The 15,801-nt window shown below is 57.8% G+C and overlaps 2 protein-coding genes across 10 annotated transcripts; both read left to right on the forward strand.

Moving 5' to 3' along the window:
• Window positions 1-1,380: 1,380 nt before the first annotated feature.
• KCNK4 (potassium two pore domain channel subfamily K member 4) lies at window positions 1,381-10,356 on the forward strand. Of its 8 annotated transcripts, none has more exons than XM_063608546.1 (7): window positions 1,538-1,555; window positions 3,283-3,548; window positions 7,203-7,326; window positions 7,444-7,604; window positions 7,792-7,978; window positions 8,435-8,574; window positions 9,672-10,356. In XM_063608546.1, the coding sequence occupies exons 2-7, from the start codon at window positions 3,360-3,362 to the stop codon at window positions 10,050-10,052; spliced, it is 1,182 nt and encodes a 393-aa protein (XP_063464616.1). In that variant the 5' UTR covers window positions 1,538-1,555; window positions 3,283-3,359; the 3' UTR covers window positions 10,053-10,356. The 8 variants fall into 8 exon arrangements, with proteins under 8 accessions (XP_054950428.1, XP_063464616.1, XP_034788788.3 ...); XM_034932897.3 differs by lacking the exon at window positions 1,538-1,555 and adding an exon at window positions 1,633-1,907; XM_034932895.3 differs by lacking the exon at window positions 1,538-1,555 and adding an exon at window positions 1,996-2,126.
• CATSPERZ (catsper channel auxiliary subunit zeta) lies at window positions 9,741-15,796 on the forward strand. 2 transcript variants are annotated; one of them, XM_034932900.3, is made up of 5 exons: window positions 9,741-10,756; window positions 10,983-11,313; window positions 13,827-13,906; window positions 14,118-14,184; window positions 14,888-15,168. In XM_034932900.3, exons 1-5 carry the CDS (start codon window positions 10,736-10,738, stop codon window positions 14,989-14,991), a joined length of 603 nt encoding a protein of 200 aa, XP_034788791.1. In that variant the 5' UTR covers window positions 9,741-10,735; the 3' UTR covers window positions 14,992-15,168. The 2 variants fall into 2 exon arrangements, with proteins under 2 accessions (XP_034788791.1, XP_054950429.1); XM_055094454.2 differs by having other exon boundaries at window positions 10,432-10,756; window positions 14,118-15,796.
• The last annotated feature ends 5 nt before the right edge of the window (window positions 15,797-15,801 follow it).

Below are 15,801 nucleotides of genomic sequence, written 5' to 3' on the forward strand. Positions count from 1 at the left end.
AGACCACACAGGCCTTTGTTCTCAAAGCTCTCCTGGCCCAGAATTGCCCCACTACCTCCAGATCCCTCTCCACTTGAACAGTTGCTACTCTTTCCTCAAGACCTGCGTCAACTGTTACCTCCTTTAGGAAGCCTTCTGTCTCCTGGTCAAGGGACATGGCCCCTCTGCTGGGCCCCACAGCTCCACGTTACTGATTATGTGGCCATTGAGGTTCTTTGTTTTGTTTTGTTTTGTTTTTTGAAGCAGGGTCTCACTCTGTCACTCAGACTGGAGTGCAGTGGCACGATCATGGCCCACTGCAGCCTCAACCTACCAGGCTCAAGCAATCCTCCTGCCTCAGCCTCCCGAGTAGCTGGGAATACAGGCACATGCCACCATTCCTGACTAATTTTTTAATTTTTAATTTTAGAGGTGGGGTTTCACCATGTTGCCCAGGCTGGTGTTGAACCCCTGGGCTCAAGCAATCCACCCACCTCAGCTTCCCAAAGTGCTGGGATTACAGGCATGAGGTACCATGCCTGGCAGCTTCTGAGTCTTAACCCCAATGGATTAAACTTTCTGGAGGCCCTGTTTCCCTATCACCACCCCAACCTCGTCTTTAGGAGTCAGGAGTTAGTCCGGGGCTTGCTGGGGAGTTGGCGCGGTGACTGAGCAGCCCCCATCTTCCTACCAGGGCGTGGGTTTGCCCAGATGTACAGGTGGTCCCCTAGCTATGCCCTCCCGTTAGCCCTCTTCTCCACTGTCCTTAGTAGCATAGTCACTGCCCTCTGCTTCCATGGCCCTGGCAGATCTGTCTGATGGCTAGGAGTCCTTTGCTGGAGGGTCTGTCCCCTGCCCACATAGGTGGTTGTCCCAGCTTTTCAGAGTTCCCTTGGCTTATCACTGGGCCTGCTTCAAAACCCTTTACTTGGGACCATCCTGGGCACCAGGCCCTCAGGGCCTCCAGAGAGGGCATCTGAGACTCATAGAGAATCAGCTTGAAGCTGGACAATCACTTTTTGTTGAAAGGAAAACTGCTAACGTTTGTGGGGCACTTTATTGTGTGTGCCAGGCTCTGTTTTGAGGATTTCTAAACACTGGCCTCCTTAATGCCCAGAACAGCACCCCGAAGTGATGATTAATCACCCCTTTTCTGTAAGTGGGAACAGGGAGACTCCAGAGTTTGGTAACCTGTTCAGGTTCTCTACCAGTAGCGGATGGTCAGCCTCAAAGCCCAGGCTGAAAGCCATCCAGCATGAGGGCTGAGGACCCCAGCAGGCACCAGAGGGTCTTTGGAGAGGTCACAGGTTGTCAAGTGGGTGAGAACAGGGCGGGGCAAGTTCAGGACCAGCCAGGGCCTGGGTGTTCTGGCAGTGGGAGAGTGGATGCTGGCACCAGTGCCATGCTGGGATCTGCAGACAGCTTCAGCCGCAGCCTTCCGGGGCTGATTTCTGGGCATGGAAGTGAGAACCAAAAGCTGGGGCAGGGAGCACCCTGGAGGGATAGCCGGGGAGCAGGTAGAGGGCCAAAACCTGGAGTGGGGGCAGGAGGTGCTCCAGCAGCAACTCCCCCAGAGGTGGGTCCCAACCTCCACGTCGGCCAATTCCAGGTGGCCCCACCGGGTTTCCCCCACCCCTTTGTCCCGCGGAGCCCCTCCCTCATGAGTGCTGAGCCCAAGGGCCAGGCTGTCCCCAGGGGCGGAGAGTTGCGGGCCCTTCCCGATCCGGTAATGGGCCTGGGAGATGCCAGATTAGCGTGGTGCCTGTCCGGAGAGACGGGCCAGCTGATGCCCAGGTCGGGGCCCTGCCGCTGGCCACACTGGGCTCCGGTCCAAGGCTAGAAGGCTGGCCCCTGCTGCAACCCCTCTCCGGCTCCTCTGCCACCCACCTCCCGGGGCTGGCCGGCTGTGGGGAGCCGGGCGGCCGCAGGTAAACGGCTTGGGGCGGCGCCGGCGGCGAGGGCGCTGCACGGAGGGAAGCGCGGCGCCGGAGGGGTTAACTGCGGGAGGAGGGGGGCTTCTGCCGGCGGGAGGGGGGTCCCAGCCCCGGCGGCCGCCCGCTCCGCCCCTGCCGCCTCCGCGGCCCAGTCGGCACCTGCGAGGCCGTGCTGGAACCCGGGCCTCAGCCGCAGCCGCAGCGGGGCCGACAGTAAGTGCGGTGCGGGCTCCGGTGCGCGGGCAGGACTCCGGGGCAGGGGCGCCCCAGGGGCGACTGGCCGGGCGAGGTGCCCACCTCTCGCGCGTGGGCGCCTCCGGGAGTGGTGTGGCCGCCGGTCCCGCCGCCCGCCACGCTCCGAGGCGTCGCTGTGCGGACGCGGGGGAGGCGGTGGGAGCGAGCTGCGGGCGCTGCGCGGTGGCCCTGCGGTCTGGCGTGTGCACGCTAGTGTCCACACACGTGTGCGTGGGCTCTGGGTGCCCTGGCGCGGCCGGCACGCCCATGGGGGCCGGGGATGCCGGGGCGTCTGCGGAGAGTGCAGGTGGGGTGCGTGCGTGCAGCGGGGCGGCGCGGCGCTGCAGCCTCGGGATGGAGCGTGGGCGCGCGGGTCCTTGTGCCCGCGCTTGGCGGCGCGTGCCGGGGCGTGTGTGCGCGTGGGCGCCGCCGCCCGCTGTCTCGGACTGACAGCTGTCTCGGGGGCTGCCGCCCCGGTGTGGCCTTTGCGGACCCCCGCCCCGCTTTTTCCGGGAACTGGGCGTCCCCAGCACCCCTCCTCGCCTGGGTGCGGCGGCCGGGACCCGCCCCTGGGTTCCTCGAAAGCCCGGCGGGGCGCGGGGGCACCCTGGAGGGCCAGCCAGGAAGCAGGGCGAGGCGAGAGGGGACGGAGAAGCCGCGGAGATGCTGTCGCAGCCGCAGCGGGCGAGCAGGGACCCACCATTCCCCTGTCCCCGCCCTGCGCTGTCCGGCCTCTCCTCCGGGTTTCCCTTCGGACGCCTCCGAGCCCCCTCAGCCTCCTCCTCGAGGGCCAGCTCCCCGCACCGCCCCCAGGCTCCACACATTTCCTCGCTCGCCCCGCTTCCCCCTAGGCAGGCTTAGGCTCTCTTTCGGCCTCCCACTCGCCTTCCTTTCCCTTCTCGGTGCCCTCCTCTCTTTCCTCACCCGGTAGTCCCAGACAGGGGCTGAGGGCCGGGCAGCGGAGGTAAGGGGAAGGCTGGAGATAGGAGGGGGACTGGGTGTGTCCAGCCAGAGGGATGTCTGTGGACAGTGCAGCTGGGGGCTTCATGGATCTTTGGGTGTGTAGGGGATAGAGGAGGAGGGTGTGGGTGTCAGGCCAGCTCAGTGACCCCAGCATCCCTGGTTTTGCCCGCAGTGACGACAGCTCCCCAGGAGCCCCCCGCCCGGCCCCTCCAGGCGGGCAGTGGAGCTGGCCCGGCGCCTGGGCGCGCCATGCGCAGCACCACGCTCCTGGCCCTGCTGGCGCTGGTCTTGCTTTACTTGGTGTCTGGTGCCCTGGTGTTCCGGGCCCTGGAGCAGCCCCACGAGCAGCAGGCCCAGAGGGAGCTGGGGGAGGTCCGAGAGAAGTTCCTGAGGGCCCATCCGTGTGTGAGCGACCAGGAGCTGGGCCTCCTCATCAAGGTGCGTGGGTGGGCCGCAGCCCCTTCAGCTGTCACCCATCACCCCTGGCGCTAGCTGTGTGCCAGTAAGGCCCTGTGCCAGTGCTGCTTTCAGATCAGTATCCCTGAGGACGGGTGCAGTGGGAGGCTGTGGGACAGAGGCTGGGGTCCAGGTCTCTGTGTTTTCAATAGGGCAACTGTGGGGTCATTCGTTTTCCCTGGAGAGGCTGGCACAGGACTGTGCACCTATAATGTCTCCTTCAGGGTGTGATGGTGGTGGTGAATGAATGAATGAATGGCCATAGCGCATGGGCTATGTTACATTTGCACAGGTCTCACTCACAGGTCTAGATTGCCACACAAAATCCAAGACTCTCATTTAAACATGAATTACAGTTAAACCGCAAATGCCTTTTTTTTTTGAGACGGAGTCTCCCTGTGTCGCCCAGGCTGGAGTGCAGTGGTGTGATCTCAGCTCACAGCAACCTCCGCCTCCCAGATTCAAGCGATTCTCCTGCCTCAGCCTCCCAAGCAGCTGGGATTACAGGGATTCATCACCACACCCGGCTAATTTTTGTGTTTTTAGTAGAGATGGGGTTTCACCATGTTGGCCAGGCTGGTCTCAAACTCCTGACCTCAAGTGATCCACCCGCCTCGGCCTCCCAAAGTGCTGGGATTGCAGACATGAGCCACCACACCTGGCCCACAAATGCCTTTTTAATACAAGTCCATCCCAAGCAATATTTTTGTTTGCTAAATCTGGCAACCCTACCTACACCGGTTCCCATACTTTTCTTGGAGTCATGTGCCTTAGAAAAGCCCAAGAACATGGTGAACACACCCCCTCCCCCTGGAAAAGTGTGCATATGAACATGTGCAGGTGATTTGGGAGGGTTCCAGGATCCATGCCACCAGGAATGCCAGGTCAGGTGCCCCTTCCCCCAGCATGCATGCTTACCATGTGGGGAGAAGGGGGGGCGCGTCAGGGTTCCCTGAGGCACTTCTGGTCAGACTCCAACCATAGACTCAAGAAAGTGTTGGCCGGGCACGGTGGCTTATGCCTGTAATCCTAGCACTTTGGAAGGCTGAGATGGGTGGATCACCTGAGGTCAGGAGTTCAAGACCAGCCTGGCCAATGCGGCAAAACCCCATCTCTACTAAAAATACAAAAATTAGCCGGGTGTGGTGGTGCATGCCTGTAGTCCCAGCTACTCGGGAGGCTGAGGCAGGAGAATCGCTTGAACCCAGGAGGCAGAGATTGCAGTGAGCCAAGATCACACCACTGCACTCCAGCCCAGCCTGGATGATCGGTCTCAAAAAAAAAAAAAAAAAAAAAGAAAGTGTTGGGCTGCAGCCTTCTGGGATACAGTCAGGCAGGCACGTCTGTTACTTTTTCTGATTTCGGAGTTACTGTCATACAAAAAAATTAAGATTTAGCTTTAATAAATTAATGTCTATTATTTGAAATTGAAGAGTACCCTTTGTTCCCTGCCTTTCTTTGTGGAGAGAGGGGCCATTGGCACGGAGGCCTCAGTGTTCCAGCGGATTCTCAAGGCAGCAGGACTCAGGGCAGAGATGAGTGTGGGGTGGGGTTGGGACACAGACCACCCGACAGCATCTCTGACACTTACAGAATGCCAGTGGAGGCTCAGAGAGGCGTGGGAAGAATGTGTCTGGCCAGACCACAGGGCAGAGGGAGGGAGGGAGGGAGGGAGGGAATCTGACCTAGTTTGTCTTCACAATGGAATTGCTTTTTTCCTGGATAAGAAAAAGGAAGAAAAGGAGAGGCAGGACCTAGAAGGGTGGGTGACAGCCGCTTTATTTCTCTTCCACAGTAGGATTCACTCCCTGAATTAGTTGTGCAGCAACTGTGCACCTACTGTGTGCTAGGTGCTGTAGTGTTATATGCCAAGGGGATATTGGAGTGGATCAGACACAGGGTCTGCCTTGGAGGGTGTCACATCTAGGCAAGGGGAGAGATCCATGGTCAGACAGATCACTGTAGGATTCAGTGGAAAGGAAGTTTCCCTCTTTCTGTTAAGCACCAATTGTGCTAGACCTTGAGCTAGGGGCTGGGGACAAGGATGGAGATGTCAGGGGCCTGAGGGATGACCTGGTGATTGAAATACACCAGGCGAGAGGGGTAGAGAGTAGAGACGAGGGGCAAGAGATGCCCATGTGGAGAGACAGCATGGACAAAGGCGTGGAAGCTGGAAAGTTCCGAAGCATTTTGCAGAACCTGGAGTTAGCAGATGCCTAGTCATTTGAAGCAAAAATTAGAACACACAGGATGACAAAGGATTTTTCCCTTAAGTCATGAATTTATTGGAAAAGTATTGCAAAATACACATTAAATCACTTTTAATTAGCTATTTCGCTTCTTGCTTTTATTAACAATTATTACAAGAAATGGAATCATCTCAGAAAATCTGGGGGGAAGGTTGCTGTAACATGGGGTGCCAAATTGGAGTCCCAGGGAGAAGACTAGGGGAAGGGGGGTGGGGACCAGTTTGAAAAAAGGAATGCTGGTCTGGGGTGTTTAGGCCTGCAAGGAGTGGGGAGCCATGGAGGGTGTTGAGCAGCCACTTTAGGAAGATTAGTTTGGACTAAGTCTTGCTAATGAGGACTTCAGTCAGGGGGCGAAGAGGTGCTTTATGATACGTCCCACAGACACCATTCTGGTACCTTGACACTGCTGCTTGGGGAAGAGTCTCTCTGACTTCCCCTCACCTAGGGCAAGCACTCTCAAAATAGTCCCTGCCCATGGGACCTACATGCTGGCGAGAGGGGGAGACACCCAAATAGGGACATTACATTCATTTAACAATATGTATTGGCTGGTCCGAATACAGTAGTGTTTACAACTAATTGATCACAACCAGTTACAGATTTCTTGGTCCCTTCTCCACTCCCACTGCTTCACTTGACTAGCCTTAAAATAATAATAATACTTATTGAGAGGTGCTCAATCAATATGATTTATACTGCAGCACAGGGTTTGGCTTGGGCTTCGGCAGGGGTGGGATGTGTGTGTTTTTGTGTGTGCGTATAAACCTCCTAAAAATTGGGAGCAAAATTTTGTGGCATATAAACCTTCCTGGAGAGAAAGTCCCTAGCTTTCTTGAGATTTTCTAAGGAAAGGGACTCAAATTCAGCTTCCATAGGTGCAATGGGAGTGGTGGGGTTGGAAAGCTGGAAACACAGGGTGTGGTCACTGCTTGGGAACTTACTCAACAGTCAGTGCTTACTTTGTTGCACGTTCACAAAAAATCTGGGAGGCAGATGCTGTCACTATCATTCCCACTTGAGACATGCAGAAGCTGAGGCCAGAGAGTTCACTTGCTCAAGTCCCATAGCACCAACATTTGAACCCAGGCAGTCTGGTCCCAGGGTCTGTGCTCCTGACCATGGTAAAAGTGGAAATTTGTTGTCTGAAGTTAGGGGCCAGATACTGAAAATGTTTCTCAAACATTGTAGAAGTCAAACAAACTCGCCTGCAGGTAGACTGGACCCAGTTTGTATCTTCTGCTGTAAGGGACTGCCTCCTGGGAGACCAAAGGGAAGGGGAGAACAGGGAGGAGCAGGGAAGGAGCCACCCTAGAGACTGGAGGGGCCACGAGTTGCCCTAGACAGGAGGGAAGAACTGAAGCTCCTCCTTCTGCACCTTGTCCTGCAGGAGGTGGCTGATGCCCTGGGAGGGGGTGCGGACCCAGAAACCAACTCGACCAGCAACAGCAGCCACTCAGCCTGGGACCTGGGCAGCGCCTTCTTTTTCTCAGGGACCATCATCACCACCATCGGTGGGGGAGGGGATTGGCATGTGGGGGGCGGCAAGGAGCTTCCTCATGGGGGAAGGTGCAGGGAGACGGAGGGGTTCCAGGTGGCCCCTAGACTTCCTGCATCGCCCCTCTGCCCAGGATATGGCAATGTGGCCCTGCGCACAGATGCCGGGCGCCTCTTCTGCATCTTTTATGCGCTGGTGGGGATTCCGCTGTTTGGGATCCTACTGGCAGGGGTCGGGGACCGGCTGGGCTCCTCCCTGCGCCATGGCATCGGTCACATTGAAGCCATCTTCTTGGTGAGCTGCTCCATGCCCTGCCTGCCCTTGTGCTGGGCTCCGGCTACCCTTCCCCATGTCCCTGGCACATGAGCGCGCCCCCAAAGACCATAAGCCTCTCCCACAGGCTCCTGGGGGCGGGAGTGGGGAGTATGGGAGTGGGGATTGTTGGTGTCTCCTGGGTCCTGCCTACTGCCCCATCCCGCAGAAGTGGCACGTGCCACCGGAGCTAGTAAGAGTGCTGTCGGCGATGCTTTTCCTGCTGATCGGCTGCCTGCTCTTTGTCCTCACGCCCACGTTCGTGTTCTGCTATATGGAGGACTGGAGCAAGCTGGAGGCCATCTACTTTGTCATAGTGACGCTTACCACCGTGGGCTTCGGCGACTATGTGGCCGGTGAGGCCGCCCTTCTTGTGCTGCACTTTCCCATCTACTTTATTCCTGATCAGGGGCTCTGCACTCCTGCCTTTCCCTCCAGATCCCATGTGGTTGCTCTAACCCCTGCATCCATCATGGAATGCACCATCACAGCCTTGCACACATGCCAGCGCCTTATGCACACTCACATTCTTATATGCTTGAGTCCCATGCATGCTCACATATATATTAAATGCACCCCTCGCATGTGTCACATTCTTGCATGGGAGCGCCCCTTCTTGCATGCTTTTATCTTGCACACTTTCAACTCATGCACACCACTCATTTTCCTGCCTGCACTCACACACTCAAGCACATACCCATTGCCCTAGGGAGGGCAGGTCCTCTCCAGGAACTGGGAGGGGGGCACTGAACCAGAGCTCACAGGCTTGCCCCACAATCCAATTCTTTCTACCTTCCCTGGTGGTATCCCAGGCGCGGACCCCAGGCAGGACTCCCCGGCCTATCAGCCGCTGGTGTGGTTCTGGATCCTGCTCGGCCTGGCTTACTTCGCCTCAGTGCTCACCACCATCGGGAACTGGCTGCGAGTAGTGTCCCGCCGCACTCGGGCAGAGGTAGGCGCCCCAGGGTTGGCACTGTGCCTGCGCACTGTGGTGCAAATGTGCTGTTCCCTAGCAGGGGGTTGATCAGGCTCTCTCCTATCCAGGGCATGGGCTCCTGAGGCAGGGGCTGAGTGAGCCTCTGTGTGTGCCCCGCAGGGAACAGAGGGGTATAAGTTTGTGGGTACCTTCACCATCTCTTCCTTCATGGGTAGGATTGCCGGATTTAGCAAATAAAAATGCAGAAAGCCAGCACAGGCAACATGGTGAGATCCCGCCTCTAGAAAAGGCACAAAAATTAGCCCTGCGTGGTGGTGTGTGCCTGTAGTCCCAGCTACTCAGGAGGCTGAGATGGGAGGATTGCTTGAGCCAGGGGAGGTCGAGGCTGCAGTGGGTCATGATTGCACCACTGCACTCCAGCCTGGGTGACAGAGTAAACCCTGGTCTCAAACAAACAAACAAACATTAACAACAACAACAAAAACAAAACTCAGTTAAATTTGAATTCCAAATAAATAAAATTTTATTATGGCGGGGGGCAGTGGCTCACTCTTGTAATCCGAGCATTTTGGGAGGCTGAGGCGGGTGGATCACGAGGTCAGGAGTTCGAGACCAGCCTGGCCAACACAGTGAAACCCCGTCTCTACTAAAAATACAAAAATTACCTGGACGTGGTGGCGGGCGCCTGTAATCCAAGCTACTTGGAGGGCTGAGGCAGGAGAATCGCTTGAACCGGGGAGGCAGAGGTTGCAGTGAGCTGAAATCGCACCACTGCACCCCAGCCGGGATGACAGAGCTAGACTTGTCTCAAAAAAAGAAAGAAAAAAAAAAAAAAAAAAAGCATGTCCCAAATATTGCACGAGATATATTTATACTAAAATTTTATTTGTTGTTTCTCTGAAATTCACATTTAGCCAGGCGATTTGTATTTTGCCACCCTGCTGGGAGCACCCAGTGGAGGAGCCCTTCCATCCTTGGGGCTGGCTGAGGCTGGAGGACCAGGCAGAAAAGAGGGTTGGGGTTTGATCCCTGCTGGTGAAGGGGCAGGTTCCCGGGGGGTTGCGGAGGGGGTCTAGACCTCTAGTCGAGGGCTGCTTTCCCTCTCCGTGCAGATGGGCGGCCTCACGGCGCAGGCTGCCAGCTGGACTGGCACGGTGACAGCGCGCGTGACCCAGCGAGCCGGGCCCGCCGCCCCGCCGCCGGAGAAGGAGCAGCCACTGCTGCCTCCACCGCCCTGTCCAGCGCAGCCGCTGGGCAGGCCCCGATCCCCTTCGCCCCCCGAGAAGGCTCAGCCGCCTTCCCCGCCCACGGCCTCGGCCCTGGATTATCCCAGCGAGAACCTGGCCTTCATCGACGAGTCCTCGGATACGCAGAGCGAGCGCGGCTGCCCGCTGCCCCGCGCGCCGAGAGGTCGCCGCCGCCCAAATCCCCCCAGGAAGCCCGTGCGACCCCGCGGCCCCGGGCGTCCCCGAGACAAAGGCGTGCCGGTGTAGGGGCAGGATCCCTGGCCGGGCCTCTCAAGGGCTTCGTTTCTGCTCTCCCCGGCATGCCTGGCTTGTTTGACCAAAGAGCCCTCTTTCCACGAGACTGAAGTCTGGGGAGGAGGCTACAGTTGCCTCTCCGCCTCCCCCCTGGCCCCGGCCCTTCCCTCACTTCCATCCATCTCCAGACCCCCCAAGGCTTTCTGTGTCGCTGCCCCGGGCGGGTGTATCCCTCACAGCACCTCACGACTGTGCCTCAAAGCCTGCATCAATAAATGAAAACGGTCTGCACCGCTGCGGGCGTGACACTCCCGGACGCGAGTGGGTGTGGAAGTGCTTTCCTCGGGCCACCGTGGGGGCACCTCTGGCCTCCCGTGACCCCCAGGCCGAGGGTCCCCGGGCACCCAGGTCGGTCAAGTCTCGGCCCTCTCAGGCCCGCGTCTCTGCCTGGAGGAGGCTGTGTAGGGTCCGGCGTGGGGATCAGCCGGGATGGGCTGCGCGTCTCCAGCCTCCGCACACACATTGGCGGGTGGGGTGCGAGGAGGGAGAGGCAGGGGAGAGAGAATGGCATCTCGCGTGGAGGGCTGTCGTTTGAACTCTCCCAGCGCGAGAGACCCTGCCCCGCCCCCTTCCTGGAGCGTTGACTCCCTTCTCGTCTCGAGGCCTGTGGCGTCTGGGTCCGTTGGGGCAGAACCATGGAGGAAAAGCCTTCGAAAGTAAGACGTCTCCCTAGGCCCCTTACCCTGTCCGCTCCCAACCCACCCTTGGTCCGACTCGGGCCCCTGGCGCTATTTCTTACTCAGCCTTGGCTGCCCGCAGCCCCCACTCAACCCCATGTTCTACGGGATCCCCAACCCGGCCCGGCTCAGTTCCCCAGCCCGCTCTTCCTTCCCGCTCCAGCCATCCGCGACCCTTGGCTCCCTCCTTGTATGTGGCCCACAGGTGTCGCTCAAGTCTTCCGACCGCCAAGGCTCGGACGAGGAGAGCGTGCATAGCGACACTCGGGACCTGTGGACCACGACCACGCTGTCCCAGGCACAGCTGAACATGCCGCTGTCCGAGGTCAGCGAGGGCTTCGACGAGGAGGGCCGCAACATTAGCAAGACCCGCGGGTGGCACAGCCCGGGGCAGGGCTCGTTGGACGAGGGGTACAAGGCCAGCCACAAGCCGGAGGAACTGGACGAGCACGCGCTGGTGGAGCTGGAGTTGCACCGCGGCAGCTCCATGGAAATCAATCTGGGGGAGAAGGACACTGCATCCCAGATCGAGGCCGGTCAGTGTGGCCTCGCCAGGCCGTGGGCACCCGCAGGGCAATAAGCTGGCCAGGGACTCAATTTCTGGAGCTGTAAAATGGGGGGAAGCTGATGGGATCCAAGTTTTTAGGATTCTCTGGGAGAGGCGCCCGCGCCAATCTTTCGCCCTTTAAATCCGCCAGGCATTCTTGGAGCGCCCCCTCCCGGGCAGGCGTTGTAACAGGCCTTTCGGTCGTGACGCGCAGAGTCCGGGGAAGGACGCACCAAATAAATTGCGCAAAGACCCCGTGGTAGGACCTGCGGGGTTTTTTTGTTTTGTTTGTTTTGTTTTGTTTTGTTTTTGAGACAGGATCTCACTCTGTCGCCCAGGCTGGATGGAGTGCAGTGGTGCGATTATAGCTCACTGCAGTTCAAGTGATCCTCCCACCTCCCACTTTTTTTTTTTTTTTTTTTTTTTGAGACGGAGTCTCGCTGTGTCGCCCAGACTGGAGTGCAATGGCACGATCTCTGCTCGCTGCAACCTCCGCCTCCCAAGTAGCTGGGATTACAGGCGCGCGCCACCACGTGCGGCTAATTTTTGTATTTTTAGTAGAGACAGTTTCACCATGTTGGCCAGGCTGGTCTCGAACTCCTGACCTCAAGTGATCTGCCGGCCTCGGCCTCCCAAAGTGCTGGAATTACAGGCTTGAGTCACTGCGCCCGGCCTTTGTTTTTTAGAGATGACGTCCTGCTTTGTCACCCAGGCTGGAGTGCAGTGTTGTGATCATAGCTCACTACAGCCTCAAACTCCTAGGCTCAAGGTATCCTTCAACCTCAGCCACCCCCACCACCCCGAGCTGGGAGGACAGGCCGGCACCATCCTGCTCAGCTAATTTTTTATTTTTTGTAGAGAAAATTTCGATATGTTGCCCCGGCTGGTCTCAAACTCCTGGGCTCAAGTGATCCTCCTGCTTCGGCTTCCCAAAGTATTGGGATTACAAGTGTGAGCCACCATGCCCGGCGAGACCTGTGTTTTTAATGGAATCATCCCACCAGTTGCAAGAGTTAACTCCTTGTCTTATGATTTGCGCTGGTTGAGGAGGTGTACGTCTTTCCATTAGTCAGTTGCTGGTTACAATTTCTAAGCCCCTACTATGTGCTGGGCACTGTCTGGCACCCCCTCAAACTACTTCATCAGAGAGTAAGAACCAATAACAGTATAACAATGGTTACATATTGAGCACTTGCTGTGTGCCAGGCACGGGGCTTCCCCTGGATTGTCACCTTCAAACTTCACGACCTCCATAAAGAGCTATTTATTTTTTATTTATTTATTTTTATTATATTTTTTGAGACGGGGTCTCACTCTGTTGCCCAGGCTGGAGTGCAGTGGTGCCATCTCGGCTCACTGCAAGCTCTGCCTCCCAGGTTCACACCATTCTCCTGCCTCAGCCTCTGGAGTAGCTGGGACTACAGGTGCCCGCCAGCACGCCCGGCTAATTTTTTGTATTTTTAGTAGAGACAGCGTTTCACCTTGTTAGCCAGGATGGTCTCAATCTCCTGACCTCGTGATCCGCCCACCTCGGCCTCCCAAAGTGCTGGGATTACAGGCGTGAGCCAACCGCGCTCGGCTATTTATTTTTGAGTCAGATTCTCACTCTGTTGCCCATGCTGGAGTGCAATGGCGCGATCTTGGCTCACTGCAACTTCCGCCTCCCCGGTTCAAGCAATTCTCCTGCCTCAGCCTCCTGAGTAGCTGGGATTACAGGTGCCTGCCACTATGCCTGGCTAATTTTTGTATTTTTAGTAGAGACGGTGTTTCACCATATTGGCCAGGCTGGTCTTGAACTCCTGATCTTGTGATCTGCCCACCTTGGCCTCCCGAAGTGCCTGGAGTATAGGCATGAGCCACCACTTGGCCAAGAGCCAAGAGCTGTTCTTTTTTTTGTTTTTTTTTGTTTTTTTTTTTTTGTTTTTTTTGTTTTTTTTTGAGACAGAGTCTCACTTCTTCACCCAGGCTGGAGTGCAGGTGTACGATCTCGGCTCAGTGCAAGCTCCGCCTCCCTGGTTCAAGTGATTCTCCTGCCTCAGCCTCCCAAGTAGCTGGGATTACAGGCACTTGCCAGCAAGCCCGGCTAATTTTTGTATTTTTAGTAGAGACGGGGGTTTCACCATGTTGGCCAGGTTGGTCTCGAACTCCTGACCTTGTGATCCGCCCACATTGGCCTCCCAAAGTGCTAGGATTACAGGCATGAGCCACCGTGCCCGGCCAAGAGCTATTCTTATTACCCCATTTTACTGATGAAGAACTTGAGGGTCAGAGAGTGTCAGTCACTGGTCCTAAGTGTCACACTGTGGGGCAGTCAGAACTGGAACCATGTGGGTGGGGCTCTAAAGCCCAGGGTTGTAACCTCTGTCCCATGCTGACCCCAAGGCTGCACCAGGAGCTGGTTTCTGAAGGCCATTCCCTCTCACAAGGTGCCTACCCATCTCCTGTGCTCCAGGGAAGGCCCAGGAGTCTGCGGATGACTAACCCTTTTTTCTCTTCTCCCAGAAAAGTCTTCCTCAATGTCATCGCTCAATATTGCGAAGCACATGCCCCATCGAGCCTACTGGGCAGAGCAGCAGAGCAGGGTTGGAGGGGCTGGGGAGACTGGGCGTTTCGGTGGGGTAGGGGATAGGCAAATTGGGGGTTGATAGGATATGAAAGTTGGGGGTGGTTGGCAGGGTGGAGGGGCAGGCAGGCTGGTTGGGGGTTTGGGGGCCACAGGGAGGAGGTGGGGGCATTTCAGCTGTGGGCAGAGATGAAGTACCTGGACGCCTAAGCCTCTTGCTGCTTCTCCAGCTGCCACTGCCCCTGATGGAACTCATGGAGAATGAAGCTCTGGAAATCCTCACCAAAGCCCTCCGGAGTGAGCTCCCCGCCAACCCCCAAGAACTCCCACGACAGATTCTGGTGGATTTTGCAGGGCTGGGGCCCAGGGGGGTGGGGTTTCAGGGTGCCTTATGTCTTGTCAGATGCCCTTGGCACTCACAAGTATTCCAAGGGCCCCATAAAAGTTAAAAGCTGAGGGACTGGGCACAGGAAGACCCAGTGGGGGACATGTGGTGATGGGCAGAGGCCTGGGCTCCAGGCTGAGTGCAGCCCCTCTCCAGCTGAGGGAGGCTTTTCTGTGGCTGTTTCTCCACCTGCACAGTGGGATGACCGCCTTGGTGTGGCCTCGACTGCCTCTGGTTGGGGAGTTGTGAGGAGCCTTTGGACAGTGGATTATGTGGGTGAACTTTTGCTGCTGGGGTAGGAAAGCCCAGCGGTGATAAAGGGCCAGCTGATGGCTTAGAGTGGGTGGTTGGTCCAGAATGTGGGCAAACTGCTCGCTACCACCGCCCTAGTTCAGGCCTGCAACCTCTTCCCTAGCCTTGACCTCATCCATCCTCCACCTTAACACTCAGCACCCTTAGAGATGCAAAGTTCCCCATGCTAACACAGACCTGAGTGCCCTGCGCTGCTGCTACCTCGAATCATCTGCGGTTCCTCGAATCACACATGCGGCGCCCCCTGGTGGGGAGACCTTTCGGTTGCTCACTGCCCTGAGCCGAGCTCTGCCCTCCTCCTAGGCTACCAGTTAGGGATCGGCAGGGACCACTTCCTGACTAAGGAGCTGCAGCGATACATCGAAGGGCTCAAGAAGCGCCGGAGCAAGAGGCTGTACGTGAATTAAAAACGCCACCTTGGGCTCGAGCAGCGACCCGAACCAGCCCCGTGCCAGCCCGGTCCCCAGACCCAAGCCCGACCCCATCCGAGTGGAATTTGAGTCCTAAAGAAATAAAAGAGTCGATGCATGGTCCGTGAGTCAGTGCATGACAGCCCGCGTGAGGCGGACGCACGTGGCCCCGCCCTTCCCCGTGACCTTCATTCGGTCACCGCAGTGACCTTGAGCTTTCTCCGTCCGGGCCCTATCGGCCCTACCTTCCGGGACTCGCAATCCAGGACTTCTTGCATGTTTTAAGTCGGCTTCACCCACCCCGAGTTCCGCAGCTCTGTGGGGCTACTGGGTCTACGGTTCGAGTGCCCAGTTGGTGTCGCTTTGGGGGAAGGGGGTAGGGGGAACGGGGCAGCACCTCCCTCCTCGCGACGGCGCGCTAGGCTCCGCCCCTCAAGCATAGGTAGCAGGTCCAGCCTCTCCGGTCGTCCCGCCCTTGCGTTTTCATCTGTAAGTGGTCTCTTGGCTCCGCGACTGCAGCCTGCACCGCCTCGCCCACTCCTCTCGCGCGCAGCAAGCCCCGCCTCCTCCGTTACGAAAGAGCGCTTCTGGCCCCGCTTGCTCTCGGCTCTATTGTCCCCGCCCTCCGCGTCTCCGGCCCCGCCCCTCCCAGGGGCCGCGTACGCATGTGCGCCGCAGTGGCTCGGCGGGCTGCGGGGCGGGACCTGCACGAAGGCCCGCCCACTGGCGCTGCCGGCTCCGCCCCGACTCGTCCGGGCGCGCAGGCGCCGCCCGCCCCGCTGGTCTGATTAGCATAGGACCCCGGGC

This window comes from Pan paniscus, chromosome 9 (genome assembly GCF_029289425.2).
Source record: "Pan paniscus chromosome 9, NHGRI_mPanPan1-v2.0_pri, whole genome shotgun sequence".
NCBI lineage: Eukaryota > Metazoa > Chordata > Mammalia > Primates > Hominidae > Pan > Pan paniscus.

Coding starts and splice junctions, on each gene's coding strand:
- KCNK4 (XM_034932894.3), top strand. CDS start 2,415: ATGGGGGCCGGGGATGCCGGGGCGTCTGCGGAGAGTGCAG. Junction 2,455..3,282: donor GGCGTCTGCGGAGAGTGCAG/GTGGGGTGCGTG, acceptor TTTTGCCCGCAG/TGACGACAGCTCCCCAGGAG. Junction 7,327..7,443: donor GACCATCATCACCACCATCG/GTGGGGGAGGGG, acceptor CCCTCTGCCCAG/GATATGGCAATGTGGCCCTG.
- CATSPERZ (XM_055094454.2), top strand. CDS start 10,736: ATGGAGGAAAAGCCTTCGAAA. Junction 11,314..13,826: donor TGCATCCCAGATCGAGGCCG/GTCAGTGTGGCC, acceptor CTCTTCTCCCAG/AAAAGTCTTCCTCAATGTCA. Junction 13,907..14,117: donor GGGCAGAGCAGCAGAGCAGG/GTTGGAGGGGCT, acceptor CTGCTTCTCCAG/CTGCCACTGCCCCTGATGGA.